Source organism: Sceloporus undulatus, unplaced genomic scaffold, assembly GCF_019175285.1.
Source record: "Sceloporus undulatus isolate JIND9_A2432 ecotype Alabama unplaced genomic scaffold, SceUnd_v1.1 scaffold_13, whole genome shotgun sequence".
Taxonomy (NCBI): Eukaryota; Metazoa; Chordata; class Lepidosauria; order Squamata; family Phrynosomatidae; genus Sceloporus; species Sceloporus undulatus.
Genome location: NW_024802935.1, coordinates 1,700,803 through 1,716,627, shown reverse-complemented (window position 1 = coordinate 1,716,627; position 15,825 = coordinate 1,700,803). Strand labels below are relative to the sequence as shown.

The 15,825-nt window shown below is 37.0% G+C and overlaps 2 protein-coding genes across 6 annotated transcripts in view; one reads left to right on the top strand and one right to left on the bottom strand.

Moving 5' to 3' along the window:
• Window positions 1-15,825, top strand: part of LOC121917230 (ADP-ribosylation factor-like protein 13B) — a 63,321-nt gene that overhangs the window by 27,284 nt on the left and 20,212 nt on the right. The window contains exon 1 of one of the 5 annotated variants that reach the window (XM_042442988.1): window positions 10,240-10,322. The exons of the other annotated variants lie outside the window; for them this stretch is intronic. Coding sequence (XP_042298922.1) covers window positions 10,252-10,322 — 71 coding nt within the window. The 5' untranslated portion in view covers window positions 10,240-10,251. Of the gene's footprint in view, window positions 1-10,239; window positions 10,323-15,825 lie in introns of those variants that run through there. 5 annotated transcript variants of the gene reach the window in all.
• LOC121917231 (syntaxin-19-like) lies at window positions 6,752-14,854 on the bottom strand. Its single transcript, XM_042442989.1, has 2 exons — window positions 14,633-14,854; window positions 6,752-8,391 (listed from the first exon to the last, which is right to left on the bottom strand). Exon 2 carries the CDS (start codon window positions 8,341-8,343, stop codon window positions 7,459-7,461), a length of 885 nt encoding a protein of 294 aa, XP_042298923.1. The 5' UTR covers window positions 8,344-8,391; window positions 14,633-14,854; the 3' UTR covers window positions 6,752-7,458.

Below are 15,825 nucleotides of genomic sequence, written 5' to 3'. Positions count from 1 at the left end.
TAGTAGTAAGTGCTTTCAAAGAAGTTACTGATGGAGAAAAAGACAAATTACTTCATTGTTGCTATAGGTATGACTAGTGGGTAGGGGTGGGAAAGGGGGTAGTGATGGCAAAAGGTGTTTTTTTTCTTTACCCTCTCAGGGCACTAAAGTAATTTGTGAAAACAGTTTCTTTCAAAATTGAAAATATCTGTTATAAATGTATTTTTATTTTTATTTGCTTCAACTGTGGGTAACCTCTGCACTGTGCAAGTAATAAACTAGAAACAAAGTAGAAACTTAATTTAAAAAGAAATTAGTACTGGAGTGAAAAGAAAGATTTTTCCATTCCTTTGCTGTCTTCAAGCCTTTTAGTACAGATTTTGTTGCACTTTGTTTTGGAAAGCATGTTTCATCAGAGCAACAACACCCAAATCTGAGCTGAATGTCTATATTTTTCCAGCAGCATAACTATGCTGATCATATCTTTTGGTATGGTCACGCTGTAAAATAAGTAGCTTCATCCTTTCTGCATTTTCTCTGAGTGAAAAAAATCTGCCTTTATTTTCTTATTCCCTACCACCTCCCTTATGATTAGCATTGCCAGATTAGAAGATGGAAAGGGCTTGTGTGCCTTTAATAGAAAAGGCAATTTCAGCAGGTCTAACTTGTCACACAACAAGACCTGTTGAAATTCCCTTTCTTACACAACCATTAAAGGTATAGGAACCCTCTCCAGGTTTCACTCTGGAAACTCTGCTTCTGATGCTTTCCTGTCTTAAGTCATTGGACGCTTTCACTTGATTGAGCCTTTCATCGACTAGACCTTGCTTAGCTGCGTTTACCAAGGTTGCTCCCTTATGAAGCATGTTTAACCAGTAGCCATAAAAAAACAAAAACCATAGGTTACAGAAACAGTACAACTGTGATACTGTTGCAGTGGGGGGAAAGGGCCTCTTTTAGGCTCATGGTTTTGGCCTTGGCTGTTTTACATAACTGTACAATTTACCCTGTTTCCCTTGCCTGCAGACTACATAGGAGGTAGATCAAAAATCTCTAAAAGAAAAAAGGATGGCTAGAGAGAATAAATACCAGTATGGTACTGGAGTGCTTCAGATGTCTTCTGGTATATCCTGTAATTGCTTGGCATTGGGATTAGGTCTGACATTAGAATTACTTGTCTTCATTAATCTGACACCTCTAGGCATATTAGTTGATAGCCATACTCGAAAGCCCATTGATAGCACTGTGAGGGAAGAAAATATGTCAAGAAATCATGTATCCTGTCCATTGCTGTTGAACTCCCACTTTCCATTAGTCCTAGCCCAGTCTTTCCAGTTGTGAGGTATGAGAGGAGTTCATCAACATCTGAGGGCTGAAGTTCCCCAACACTGAACTATGCCAATTGAATTACAGACTTAGAAATCAAGCAAATAATTTGGAGAAGCTCAGATGTTCAATTTCTGCCTTATAAAAATGTTATCAGTACTGTATCAGATGTTCAAGTGCAGTTAGATAAAAAAAACCTTTTGCTTTAAGCATTGGCATCTGACCTATTGGCAAATGTAAAATTATCTCTTTTCTACTGTGTATTTTTACCTTATCTGATCTTTCAGATGACTTTAAATTAAAAGGCTGTGTGCATTTTGAAGAAACTGTTGCCTTGAAGAGAATGTTATATGAGATTTTAGCTAGATATGCTTGATCTAACAAACCTGACTGGCTTAGCAGCAACTAGTTTATGCTAGCCTTGCAAAATGGGTAGGACTGATTTTTACAAACAACAGTTGTGAAACAAGAACTTGAAACATTAGAGTTATATAATAGCATCTGCTACCAGGGATCCTTTCATGCTTTGCTTTTGGATCTCTGATACTAAAATATCTCAAGTTCAAATGGCAAATCGGGTATTCAGTGAATTGTGAATGTTTTTGAATTTCCGTGCCTAAATAATGAGGGGGCCAAGTTGTTGGGGCCAAGTTCCCTATTTTATCTGAATTGGGAAAATCTATCTTAATCAAAGTTAGCAGATCAGGATTATTGAAATCAAGGATGATTAATATATTATTCTTGTTTACTATTCTATTTTGTTAAGCGAGAATGAGCCAGATTTCCTTAGTTTGGAAATGACAGGGGAAACTGGTTTTATACAAAGCAAGTATTAGGGCCCATTGCTGGTATATAGGAGAAGATGAAGAATGGAAAATGAAGAGTGTTTGGCCATGATACTCATTTATGACATTGGTTCCCAGCTTTGTAAATCCTGCCTAGAAGTGAGAATTAATGCCTTTCTCAGTTGCTTGCATATTAATGGCAAAAGAAAATTAGTAAATGTACATGGTTGGTCAAATTTTTGTACCTCATATCAAAATCTTAAGTGTGAAACTGTGCTTGCTGTAGTTTTTGTACTTAAGCCATTTTCAAAAAGGTTTCTTTGGTATGTGTGAAATGGTTATCAGTTACATTGGACATAAATATTTTTTTAATAAAATTAGCTTAGAGCAAAACAGAAGGTATTTTCTATTAACAGTGGCTTTCAGGCGAAAGTTATACCAAAACGTTTGCTCCAGTCAGCCTTCTTTAACTTCAGTGTTTCACAAATACATCTCAGATCTTTTCTTGTCCTCTTTCAATTATAACAAAGCATGAGGTATTTATAGTTCTATAATATGTAAATTGTCAGCATTGGATAATTTAATGTTTCCCACACATAGGTTCATTCTTGTCTTGCACTGGTGATAGATTTGCACTTTAAATAACAAACAAGGTATATAAAAATGGTCTTGTCTTCAGAGTGAAGATAAACAAGCTTTTTAAAAAAGAGGAATTTGCGTTTTGGAACATCAGTTTGACAATAATGGAAAGTTAATGTTGCTGACAACATAAATGTTATCTTGCAGGGAAAAGCTTTTTATTTCTGAATAATTATAATTATATCTTCACATTTGGGGTAGCAAGTTCAGGACACTGCAAAACAAGGCAGTGTTACAAACTGCTAACAAAGGTTTAGAAGATGCCAGCCAAAGATGCTGGTGAAACCTCAGGAAGAAACTCTTCTAGAACATGGCCACATAGCTTGAAAAACCCACAAAAAACTAAAGTTTTAGAAGCTTTGGCTTTATGTTTGGTCTATTTTATGTTCATCCTTCCCCCCCCCCCCCCCCAGTATGTTCCAATGTATTTGGGGGCAAAATGAATTTATGAGATTATTGGGAAAAGCTTATATTGATATACACACAGCCTTACTGTTTTTAAATAGTGTCTTCACTCTGAGCTGGTGTCAGAACAATGCTTGCATACATGGATTCTGTCATAGTTCTGATTGTGTAGTCAGTAATGAACTATGTTATATGCTTGCTTGCTTGCTTGGGGCTGATGGGTAGGCTAATAGTTGCTGTGGCTTATGGGTAAGCAGATAGCTAGTTGGCATAGGGGGGATGGGATATGTGCAGCTGGTTAGAATCATCATCATCATCATCATCATCATCATTTATTTATTTATATCCCGCCCCTTTGTGGATAGTTTTGGGAAAGATAGTTTGCCTGAGTTTGAAAGAGATAGAGTTGGTGAGAAGGTTGAGACCTGGGGCTGGCTAGTAGGGGGGAAGAAGCTATGGGAATTGGAGGTGCTAGCTTTGGCGCCAAATGGAGTTGGGCTGAAGTTTGGATTTCTGGGTTTTTAGTGTATTGCTTGGCTGTTGAGGGGCAGTTCTAGCTTAAATACTGACTGGTGAATTTCTGACTGTGTGTATTCGTTTTCTGCTGTTTCACATCCTGGACTCTTTGATGCATATTGGTTCTGAGTTTGCTCAAGTCTGACAGCTGGCTTCCAGTTTGATGGTAGTAAGGCATAGTCAAACCTAGAAATATTTTGGATGGGGCCCAAAGAACTAGACAGAATTGTGAGCCTGAAAGAGTTGGCCTTGTTTGAGTGTTGTATGCTTTCACATCATTTCCAATTTATGCGACCCTAAGGCCATATCATGGGGTTTTCTTGGCAAGATTTGTTCAGAGAATCTTTGCCATTGCATTCCCCTGAGGCTGAGAGAGAGTGTGTTGCTCAAGGTTACCCAGTGGGTTTCATGGCTGAGCTGGGAATAGAATCTCAGGTGCTTTACAGACCGCCCAAAAAGGGCGGTCTGCCAGCGCCTCTATTTCCACTGCCGGGAAGCCTCAGCCTCCAAACGGCGAGGCTTCCCAGTGGCTGAAAAAGAAGCCCCAAAAAGCGGCTTCTTTTGGCGGCGTGCTTATGACGCTGCAAGGCGCCAATGGCACACTTGTGGCATCATAAGTGAGCTGCAACGTGCAGATGCTAAGCGTCCGCTACGTCAAAATGGTGACGCCCATGTGTATAGGGTGCCACCATTTTGTACGTACTATGTACGTACTTTTCGTAACCCTAGTACGTACTTTTTGCCCGTGCGGAACGGGCCCCAGTCTCCAGAGTTGTAGTCACACACTAAAAGCAGTACATCACATTTTTGAATCTTGGAGATTCAGAATCTGAGGGTACTTTTAGAGGGCATAGAGGGTACTTTTAGAGAGCATAGGAGAAGGAAGACATTGGTAGTGATAGTTCAGAGGAAATGAAGTAAACAGAAAGTCTCTCGTATTCACTGTGTCAATATAATCTTTGCTTTTATAGGCACTTGTAGCAGGAAACTGGGTTTCTTTCCCTGTGTATGCAGCAGTGGCAAACAAGTTTATTTTTACCTTGTATCTTTCTTTTGGCCTTGTTCTCTGAATGTGCATGTGTTTGATATCAAGGCAACTGTTAAAGATTCATAACAGGTAATTCCAGGTAATTAGAATTCTCTGCTAGAAAGCTCAAGTGCGCTCCCTTGAACTGTAGTTCCTAATATATCCTGGGAAGAGGATTGAGTACTAAAAGAGGCTATCTTGGTAACTGTTGTTCAGAGGAATGTGCTAAAAAAATCTAGGCAAAATTTTGAAACATAGGTTTTTTTGTGGGTTCATGGGCTATGTGGCCGTGCCTTGGAATAGTTTATTCCTGAAGTTTCGCCAGCATCTGTGACTGACATCTTCGGAGAATCCTGGCATGAAAGTGAGTGGGATATATAAAGTGGACCCTTGTTATACGCTGGGGTTTGCTTCCAAGATCCCTCGTGGATAATATAATCAGTGGATGCTCAAGTCGCATTAAATATAATGGCATAGCAAAATAGTGTCCCTTATAAAAAATGGAAAATCAAGGTTTGATATTTCAAATTTATACTTTTTTTTAACATTTTCAAACCATGGATGCTTGAATCCATGTTTAAGAAATCTGTGTATAAGAAGGGCCATCTGTATCCTGTGTGACCCTTGGCTGAGAGGAGATGATTTACATGTTAATCTCTGTTCGTCTGTAGTTGAATGGTAAGGCCTCAGGGTTTCTAATTAGTGATCCATTGTCTGGTGGGAAACCGCCCTGACCTTGGCTAGTTTTCATTTGCCATTGCACAAAGCTTGAAAAACCCACAAAGAACTATGGATGCCGGCCATGAAAGCCTTTCCAGGATGTGTTAAGATGGAGCCATGACTCTTAAAGTAATATCAAATGTAGATATATTTAAGGTAAAATTAATTGCACTGCTAACAAGTTTATCATACAGGTTGAGTGTCCCTTAGCTAAAACACTTGGGACCAGAAGTGTTTGGGATTTTGGAATTTTTAAAATTAATTTTGGAATATATTCATATACGTAATGAGATATCTTGGAGATGAGATGCAAATCTAAACATCCAATTCATTTATTTCTTATACACTGCTGTGTACACTTAAACTGAAGGTAATTCTATACATAATATTTTAAAATAATTTTGTAGACAAAACAAAGTCTGTGTACACTGAACCATTAGAAAGCAAGGGTGTCACTATCAGAGCTGCCTATGTGGACAATTTTGGATCTTAGAATGTTTTGGATTTTGGAATTTTAGATAAGGGATGCTCAACCTGTATTATATATTTTAAAACCGGTTCTTTATAAAGTGCTATATACATTGTGAAAGTATAACCAAAACCTCGTTACAGATATACATTTCCCAAAATGTCTGAGAATTGCCCCTGTTATCTTGTGTACAGGATGCTATAAGTGGCATCAGAGAAATGCTACAGTAATTTAAACAGTTCTAGCCTTCACTGTATTCTTGAAAGTGTTGTGCTTCTTATGCTTTGTAACATTGTTTTGTTTGTTTTTAAACTTATTTCAATGTGGCTTAAGTGAACATCTTGAAATAGTCTTGCAGCAAAAACAAAAACAGAACAAAACAAAAAACCATTCGCACATTGTTCCTAACACTTTTCTCTTAGTCAAGCCACCTCTTTTACAAAGGCTATAAGTTGTTACTAAATTGGCCAAGCACCTTCCAAATAATGCTGTCCTAGTTTTGTTGTGGTGGGTTTGCATTTCCCTTTATCCAAACTACTGAATAAAATTGACTTAGGGATATGCAATCATTTCTCAAAGAAGTGAATCTTTTGAGCGTGACACTGTGCCTAGGAAACATATTCTGGAGTAGCTATATAAGCAAATAACATTGAAAAGCCACAAAACATACAATAACATCCAAATCTACAGAACAGTGATAACTTCATCCAGCCAAGCACAATGCACAAAATACATGATGCAAGCTTTCAAAGTTCCAGTGGCTTCTTCATCAGGCAAAGGTGTTAAAAATCATACAGGATAATTTTTTTTTAAAAAAAATGTTAATCACTGACCTCCATTTTGGGAATTTATATTGCTAATGGAATTCAAAATTTATCTCCTGGACTCTGAAATGCTTTGTTCCCAATGCCACCAGAAAGAGGAGGGAGCTGCCTGCATAGATATCCATTCACACCATCTCAACACAGAACACAAGAATAACATCTTGAATTTAGACGTGTAACCTACATTGTCATACATTTTTTCCTCCTGTATGATTTTTTTTATACCTTTGCCTGATGAAGAAGCCAGTAGAGCTTTAAAAGTTTACATCTTGAATTTTTTTGTGGGTTTTGGATGTTATTGTAAATTGGTTATGCCTGTATTTCATGGACTTGTTTGGCCAATGCTTTGCTTGTGGCATTATTAGTGACCAGTGAATGTTAACAGAACTACTTCCTGTCATGTGTCAGCAGTATTTTGTGTTATTTTTAAAGGCGCATTATGTTAAAATAGGTAGAGGAACCCTGCTTCTCACTGTTACCCAAAAGGAGCCCTCAGACAGCTCTTTAAAATGATGGCATGTAGTGAACATGGACAAGAGTATCCTATTCCTTTGTAGATGCCCCCTTCCATTTGTGTATGTGTATTTGCTTTAGTTTTGTGCCCTTTGCCTGCCAGCCCACAGCACACAAGATAGGTCACTTGAGAAAACAAAAACTGTAACACCATGTATTCATGCCTGGTAAACCAGCTACTTGCCCTTCATCCCATCCAAGTCATACACTAGGTCAGGGTTATTGCAAAGAGGATTGAGGTGCCCAGAAGCCCCTTTATTTGCTGCATGGACAGCAGCAACAGCAGCATAATGCTCTACAAGGATTTCTCTTTCGGTACTTTGCTGCCAGCCTGAACTTTTCTCTTGAGGCCTGAACATAATCCTGAGTATTAGTCACTTCCATTTCAATGTTGTTGATCATTTCACCTTGCTCTTCAACCAAAAGTGAGATTTGGATGAAGAGGCCCTTTAAGTCTTTCACCTGATTCTCCAGATTGACCAGTTCTTTATGTCTTTGTTCAATCTCAGATAGCTGAGCCTTAGTGATCTTGACCTCAGTCAGCAGATTTTCATTGAAGATTTCCCACTTTCCTTGTTGAACCATATCATTCAATTCTTCTTCAGAAACTTGTTTTCCTGCTACTTCAAGCTGACGCACAATAAAACCTTTGCATTTTTCTTGCTTGGCTGTTATAGCACCATTGTACAGAAACATAATATTTTGGAAGCGGCGGAATAGGACTGCCCGCTGAGAACTAAGAACCCTTCCAACAGCAGATGATGAACCATACTCTTTTTCTACCTTCTTCACTGTTTTTGACAAGTCATCCAAGCCCATACTAATGTGTTCTGCTTGAATTTTTATTTCTCTTGTGGCACTGCATTCCTTTTTAAGCACACTGAATCTTCTCATGGAAGCCACCAGGCTCTTTTGCTGCTGACTAAACTTCTGAACATCCGTGGCCAAGTTGTTAATATCATTGTGAAGTCGTTGGATTTCATTCAGGTACCTTTCTGTTACTGGCTCCTTTTCAAATATGACAGCTGTTTGTTCAAGCTCTCCTTGTTCCTCAGCCACAACACCAGAAACACAGCTGCTTTCTTCTAGTAGTTGAAGTTGCTTTGCTTTCAGTTTAAATTCTTGAAGGCGGTCTTTCATTTTCTGCAGAATTTATGATGGTTGTGTAGCCCAGTCAGTGGCATAAACCTAAGGATTTAAAACCACTTCAGTTAGTTGTTTATACTGGCATATTATAAGTATGACAAAAAAAAAAAAACACCTGTTGCTAAAAGAAAAAGAAACTAGGAAAATGCAACACCACAAGTAATGTAAATGTATTACATATGATAACAGACTTTTTTTTGAGACTCACTAAGTGCTCACTTGGTCAGTGGTTAGCCTGAGAAGTTATTTTGCAGTAAGTCTTGATGCAAAGCACATGTTACTTCCTCTAGCCTAACTCTGGCCAAACATGCCATTTTAGCACTTTTGACCTTTTTTTTGGGGGGGGGGGCAAGCTGAAATGATTTGCATATACAAAGCAGCATGTCACAGTATGCAAGTAGTGTTTATTTCTTAATCATCTTTCAGAGTTGCTTGTAGGTTTGCACAGTCCTTTTCCTTTTGAAAAGCTCATCATGATGCAATATTTGACACTTGTACTAAAGTAAAAACAGTGCTGTGTGATTTCTAACTAAGCAGTAGTTCTTAGTCTTTCCTTTACATGCTTATGAAATCCTATATTTGGAAAAAAAGGACATGGAAGAACATTTGTGAGATGGAAGAGGAGGAAGGAGCATGCAACTTCATAGCAATCTTCTGATTATGACTGGGAGGAACACAGCCATCTGCACCAGTCTTTATGAAGAGAAGTAAACCTGTGATTTTAAACATTTTAAAAATGGGAAATCTGAGAATTCTACATTTCGAAATAGTGGGCTTGCTAGTTGCGGAGAAGTTGTTAATACATTGTTCAAGGAGAGATTGCTGGTGTTGCTTTTAAATTCTGAAACACTGTAAATCTGGAAAAATACCATTATACTGATGTGCGAAACCCAGATTTATTTCATTTATATAAATGAAGTCTTGGTTTTTCACATAACAAATATATAAAATAAATAAGCAGGTATGAAATGTCAATAAAGACCTATCTTATTGAAATCTAACCTGTAGTAATTTTTGGTCTCTAAATGGTGTTTTGTGTATTCTGTAGTCAAAAAAGTTGTTCAAAGAAAGAATCTAGTATACCATAGACAGATTCAGTCACTACCAAGTATAATATTTGAAGGTTGCTATGGATTTATGTTGTGCATCGTTTGAACTATGCTTTGAAAGTGTTTCAGACCTTATGCCATACTGAATTTAGAGAGTAATTTAGATGGCTTCGTTCTTCTTTCTATAAAGTATGTAGGTTACTGTTTACTACATATCTGATGTCTGAAAGAAAATCTGTGCATATTTTGATGTTTCCCAAAAAGCTATTCCCAGTAGATAGTGTCATAACATGCAATCACATGGCCTTTTGATAAAGTTCTGGATTTTTATTTTATTTTATTGGTGCTTGTGTTTTTTGGTCGAGGGGGCAGGTCCAGTATATCTGGGTCTAACTTTCAGTCCTAGGGAGTTATATAAAAAGCCTTACTAGGCTTTCCACTTTAGTCCATTTATTGTCAGCCTGCTAAGACCATGTTTCTTTTGGTTCACCATGTTGTGTCATATACTGTTGCTTATTGCTCACTTGTTTATTCTTAGGTACCCCTTCTGTTATTTTGTTGCTGTGTCCCTTCAAATCATCACCTTAACCCTATCATGGAGTTTTCTTGGCAAGATTTGTTCAGAAAAGATTTGCCATTGCCTTCCCCTGAGGTTGAGAGCCTGGTCTCATAGCATTATAGTCCCAAACTGCACTGGCTTTCAGGTGCCCCTTTACAATTTTTTCCCCTTTTCCACATGCTATTCTTTTCTCACATGCTTTTCTTATCTGTAGACAATGGAAGAGGATTCTGGCCATGTTTGAAGACTGAGCTGTGCACTATGAGGGGTATTTCATTCCTTAGTACCCCCCAAATGACTTTGGTAAAGAGGATAATGCTAGGAAGAGTAGAAGGCAATAGGGGAAGAGGAAGACTACATTACAGGTAGATTTACTCAATAAAGTAAGCAACGACTCTGAGTTTGCAAGGCCTGGGCAGGGCTGCTAATAAAAAGGTCTTGTGGGAGTTCTTATTTGTAAGAATCATTGTAAGTCAAAGTTTATATGCTGGCAAATAACAGACTACTAATGTTCTGTTACTGTACAGCCTGCATTTCTTTATGGAGAGCTGGAAGATTAGTCCTTAAAAACTAATTATTCAGCAATCTGGTAGTCTGCATGGGAAGTCGCACAGATGTTGTATAGATCAAGGAGCTTATACAATACTGGTATGAAGTTTATTCCACTGTGTGCCAAAAATGTGAAAGGGACTTGCATGGAGAACAAGTATGGGATATGTTGTTGTGTGCCTAAAGGTCATTTCCAACTTATGGCAACACTAAAGCAACCCTATCATGGTGTTTTCTTGTCAATATTTGTTCATAGGGGGTTTGCCTTTGCCTTTCTCTGAGGCTGAGAAAATGTGACTTGCCTGAGGTCACCTACTGAGTTTACATGGCCAAGCAAAGATTCAAACCCTGATCACCAGTTTGTAGTCCAGTGCTCAAACCTATTGGGCATGCTGGCATGGGGAGTCTCCAAATTGCTCAGATCAGAGAGCATGTACAGTACTGGTATGTTTTCCCCCTACCAAACTGGGCCAGCAAATGCGTAAGGGAGTTATATATAGAACCTGTATGGGATATTGCTATATAAACACACTTCTGACCTATAATTTGGGCACTGTAATCAATCGAACTTCCTCACGTTGTTTCAAGGATTGCAGTCGGAATAAAATTACCTTTCTGGTTAATCTGAAGCATAATCTTCAATTTAGATGAAGGGGCATCCATATTTGAATTAATAAAATAGAATTGGAATTTGTCCATGTTAACTGTGTCTTTAAGCAGCATATGAGTAAATGCAGGCAGCACATGGGACCTTGTACGCAGATTTACGTAACAATTTAAGCATCTGAAAATTAGCCACTTGTGCATTCTGATCTGGAATCTGTATTTGCATGATATATTTAGAGAATGTAGTGAAATTATGAAACTGGGAAACACATTCATTAAATCAATTGCTGAGCATGCCCTACTCATTTCTTACAAAATTGTTCCCCACTTAATATTGAGAAACCAGTAATTCCTTATAACTGTCTTCTAAATATGGATTCCATTCCAATTTCCTTAGAATACTGTGAATGTTCTGAAACCTATTGGGCAAGCGTGTTTCAGTACCAGTTGTTTGGACAACTGCAGTTTACAGGTGGAGGTGGGGTACATTGTATAAACCAACTTTTATTCTAGTAATACCTTAGCATTGCAAAATGTGACTCCCACAGTAGACAATATGGTTTAATTAAGGAAATATTTACTAATGTTAAAAATGCTTTACACACTTTAAAATATCACTTGAAAAGTTCTATTTGCAAGCATGTGAAAGTGATCAGGAGTGCTGAATTAAGACTCCAAGGAAAGTGATCTAAAAAGCTCTCCTAAAACAGTCTAGCTCATCTTTAACTAACATCAGTATAGTATGTCTGATAGTTCTGTAATTAAATAGCAATTTTATGGTGTTTTCAGATGACAAAATAGGGCTATCTTGGTTTAAATTCAATAACTGAAATTTTAGCCCATTCTAATAATAAAGTATGAAGCCTTGTCGTCATTAGCTGTATGCTTTTGTATATTCCATTGCTCTACCTCTTTAGCTAGGAAATACTTGTAGCACTTTTTTTAAAAAAAGAGGTAGCTGTGAACTTGTAAGTCCTGAGGAGAGCTGGTGATAGCAAGGTAACTTGGAGGCCTCTCATTCATAGAGTTATTGTAAGTTGAAGTCCATTTGACAGCAATTAACAACAATAACAACAGCAGAGCCATATTAGTCTGCTTCACTATAAAAACAAAGGAACTAAAAGGTAGGTGTTTTTTTTGGATCCTTAAGAATAAGTGATTTTAGTATGAAATGTTGTGGGTTAAAATCAACTTCCTCTCTAAATTTTAATCCATGAAAGATCATGCTGAAATAAATAAATTTATTATTCTTAAAGACACAACAAGACATGTCTCCCTTCTCCCTTACTTTTTTATACTTATACACACATATTACAGTGAGAGAACGTGGCAGACATCAATATGCATTGGCTTTATTATAAACACTTGATTTCGAAAGCATAAATACTTTGTCACCAGTCTATCTTAGGGACTGTCGATCCCCATATAAAGCTGGGCATTAAAGTTTTCAGGTACTCTTCTCTGAATGCTTCTCCTTTATGGAGTGAGTTTAGAAGCTAGTAGCACAAAGCATTTTGAGTCATGGTATCCTGTTTCTGGAATACTCTGATCTAGACATTTGTCCATTTATTTCTTTGTTTCTAGGTACTAGGCTTAGCCAGCTTTTAAAATGCATTATTTTGATATTTTTTTAAAATCTTCTGTGGTATTTGATGTTTAGCTGATTTTGGTGGAGGACAGTTGCATTTTCAGATTTTTTTTAAAAAAATCTAATGCTAAAGTTTTACTTACTCTCACAATGCAAGAAATATTGGATATTTAAATCTCATTTTTAAAAATCAACATTGATTCCAAATTGTGTTTTCTGGTTATGTGTGTTTAGGTGTAACACATTTTACTCTACATGGACAGACACTCTTTGACATTGTCTTTCAGTACAATGCAGTTCTTCTAAGAATCAGAAAAATACCCTGTGTACACTTCCCCACCACCACCACCACCTTTTGTCCTAGTGCATTAGAATTAAGAGTGCTAGGTCTGGATTTAATACCAGGTACTGTGTTGCTCTTACAAAAACATTAAAAGCTGGAAAGGTCTTGTTTATTCCATATTCATATTCCCAGTGAAGTAGGGTGGAGATGATTGAATTAAGACAATGTGATTCAGAAATGAGGAGGAGTTCATAATACAAAATTGCTCATAGTGAAACTAAAGGTGCAGTTGACAAATGGGAACGGAATAACACTAAACACAGTGTTTTGCAAAACCTATAAATTTTCTGAGATATCAGGGGCCGGGGGATTTGTAAGCAGCAGTATTACATTTTGTAATATATTTCTTATATCATGTGCAGATTAAACACAGTGACAGTTAGAATCATTTTATTTTTGGATGAGCCAATATTGTTTGAGATCTCACAAAAGTTTCTGTTGCAATTTTTGGACAAGGGGCAGATTGTTTCTTATGTCTACTTAAAAAATACGTTAACTGAACCAGGAACCTTTTGCATGCAACAGACAGAGATTCTGTGGTAGGTTTGAGGTGCCTATTAATGGAAAAGTCAGCACAAAGAGCTCTCGAGACACAGAGTTTGAAAGGTTCTGATCTGTAGTTCAGGAATAAAAGTACAGTGGCAAAAAACCCACTAATTTCTCAATGAATCAAATGCTAAAATCTTTTAATAGCACTTTAAGATAGACTTTATAGGAAATCTTGTATGTATAAAAGGAGACACCAAGATCTCCTTTAGTGCAAATTCTGCAGCTAGCAGCTGTAAGATGCAGAATAGCTCTTGAATCATTTTTGTTCAAATGACCCCCTTTTTTTAGGATTATAAAAATCCTATATTTGGAAGTTATTTAGCCCTATCACTGAGCACGACCTTTGACTGAAAGAAGTTCTGCATACAGTACAAATATTTTTTCATAAATGTGAGATGATGTCATTTCTGTCAAATGTACACATACACTCCCTTTTCCCATGATTCCTAAAATAAAAATGCTGAAGTTTTCCAGCTGCAATAAAGCTCCCTGAGACATTTTAGAACTTATTTCTGTTCTTATTTCAGCTTGATTCTACTCCATTTTTAGTATTACAATAAAAGAACATATTCTGAAATCAAAACATTATTTACAAGATAATGTATAAATAAAGTGAGCTTCTCTTGTTCATTTTGCGTTTGGGTTGGTATTTTTAGCATTTTACCAGTTAAGTAACCCACTCTCACAGGATATAATTTCAAGGGTTTTTGTTTTGTTTTTCTTATAAGCCTTCCTTGGTTTTAAAATGAGATCTTTGTGCAAAGAGATTCTATTGACTTGGAAAATTAAAAGTGAGCTCTCGTCCTTAAGCTCCTCCTGGCATACATCCAAGAGAAACTAGTTTAGGCGCATAAAACATGCCTAGCAAATTAGTATTCATGTATCTAAGTAATAAAGCTCTACAAACATATCTATTAGAAGCACTTTCTAGTTTTGCAGAGGACATGCACTCACTATTTTTAAGGCATCTTTGAGTTTTTTTAAATTCCACAGTGCCCTATTTTGTATTATTCGACACAAAATAAAAATAATCTACTTACCTTTTTAAAAATCCGGGTGTTTCAGAAGTCTCATGCTTTAGGATCTGTTTAAGGTAATTTGCAGTGTCCTTGTGCGCATAAATAATAAAGCTGGAGTGTGAGTTCCATTAAAACATTCTGCTTGCTTAATCCTCCTAGAGCTTATAATCACTTGGAAAATGCATCTTGGAAAGCTGTGGAGTGTGAGAGTATTGACTGGTTATGATGTACTACAGTACAAGAGCAAATTAGTTACTTTACAGTTGGGGAATCTGGTTCTGCCTGTTGGAGACCTAGTCTTGCTTCTAAGGCGGGCCATTCTATTCTAATTAGGCAATACCAGGAAGCGTTTTTGCATTGCTCCCTTCTTACTGTACTTTCTGGCTTGCAGTGAAAATACCTGTTGCTTAATGCGATTTTATTTCTAAAAATAAATCCTCTGAAGATTAGGTGATTGGCATACAAACTACAGAGAATTTTGTAAAATTTTTGCCTATCATAATAAGTTAGAACAAAATCGGGAGGAAAAGATCATCATAAGAAGTTAGAAAAACAGGGAATAGAAGAAGTTCCTTTGACATTTGGGCTGGTATCGTGAAGCTCATGAACATACACAAAGTCTTTCCATCTACATGGATGAAGTGGACAGTTTTTACTTCCAGTGCTGTTTTGTCATAGCTCTGCGAGATGCTATTCGAGAGAAAACACTACACCACTGGCACTTTTGAGCCCTAGTTCTTGGACAAACAAAAATTTGAAATCTTTAGAAGAATGAATCTTAATATGCAGTGCATTTCTAAAATTAAAAATGAATGTGGAGAATGGAATTAGATACGGTGGCTTGAGGTCTTTGGTGGAAGGGTGAAATATGAATAATTTGTTAGAAAATTAGTAGCACTGTAGGAAATGGTCAGGATCATGGTGCCCATACAGCTCAGTTGAGCTTGCAAACTATTTTTATTATTTACATTAGTCTCATTAAATCCAAGTTAAATGAAGTTGAATCTTGAACATTTTGTATGCCACAATAAATACAACTTTTTTAGTTTTTGAAATATTCTAGGGTTCTATTTTGAAACTCATTGTTCATATGATTATTTTTAAAAAAGATATTAAGAAATTGATAGTGAAACCAAAATACTTAAAAAGTGGTACAAAGACCAGATACACTTAGTTCAGAGTTCTTCTATGTTCTCTCTTAGATTACTTTTCTG

Excerpts from the sequence above, each read along its gene's own strand:
- LOC121917231 (XM_042442989.1), bottom strand. The coding sequence starts at position 8,343 with ATGAAAGACCGCCTTCAAGAATTTAAACTGAAAGCAAAGCAACTTCAA.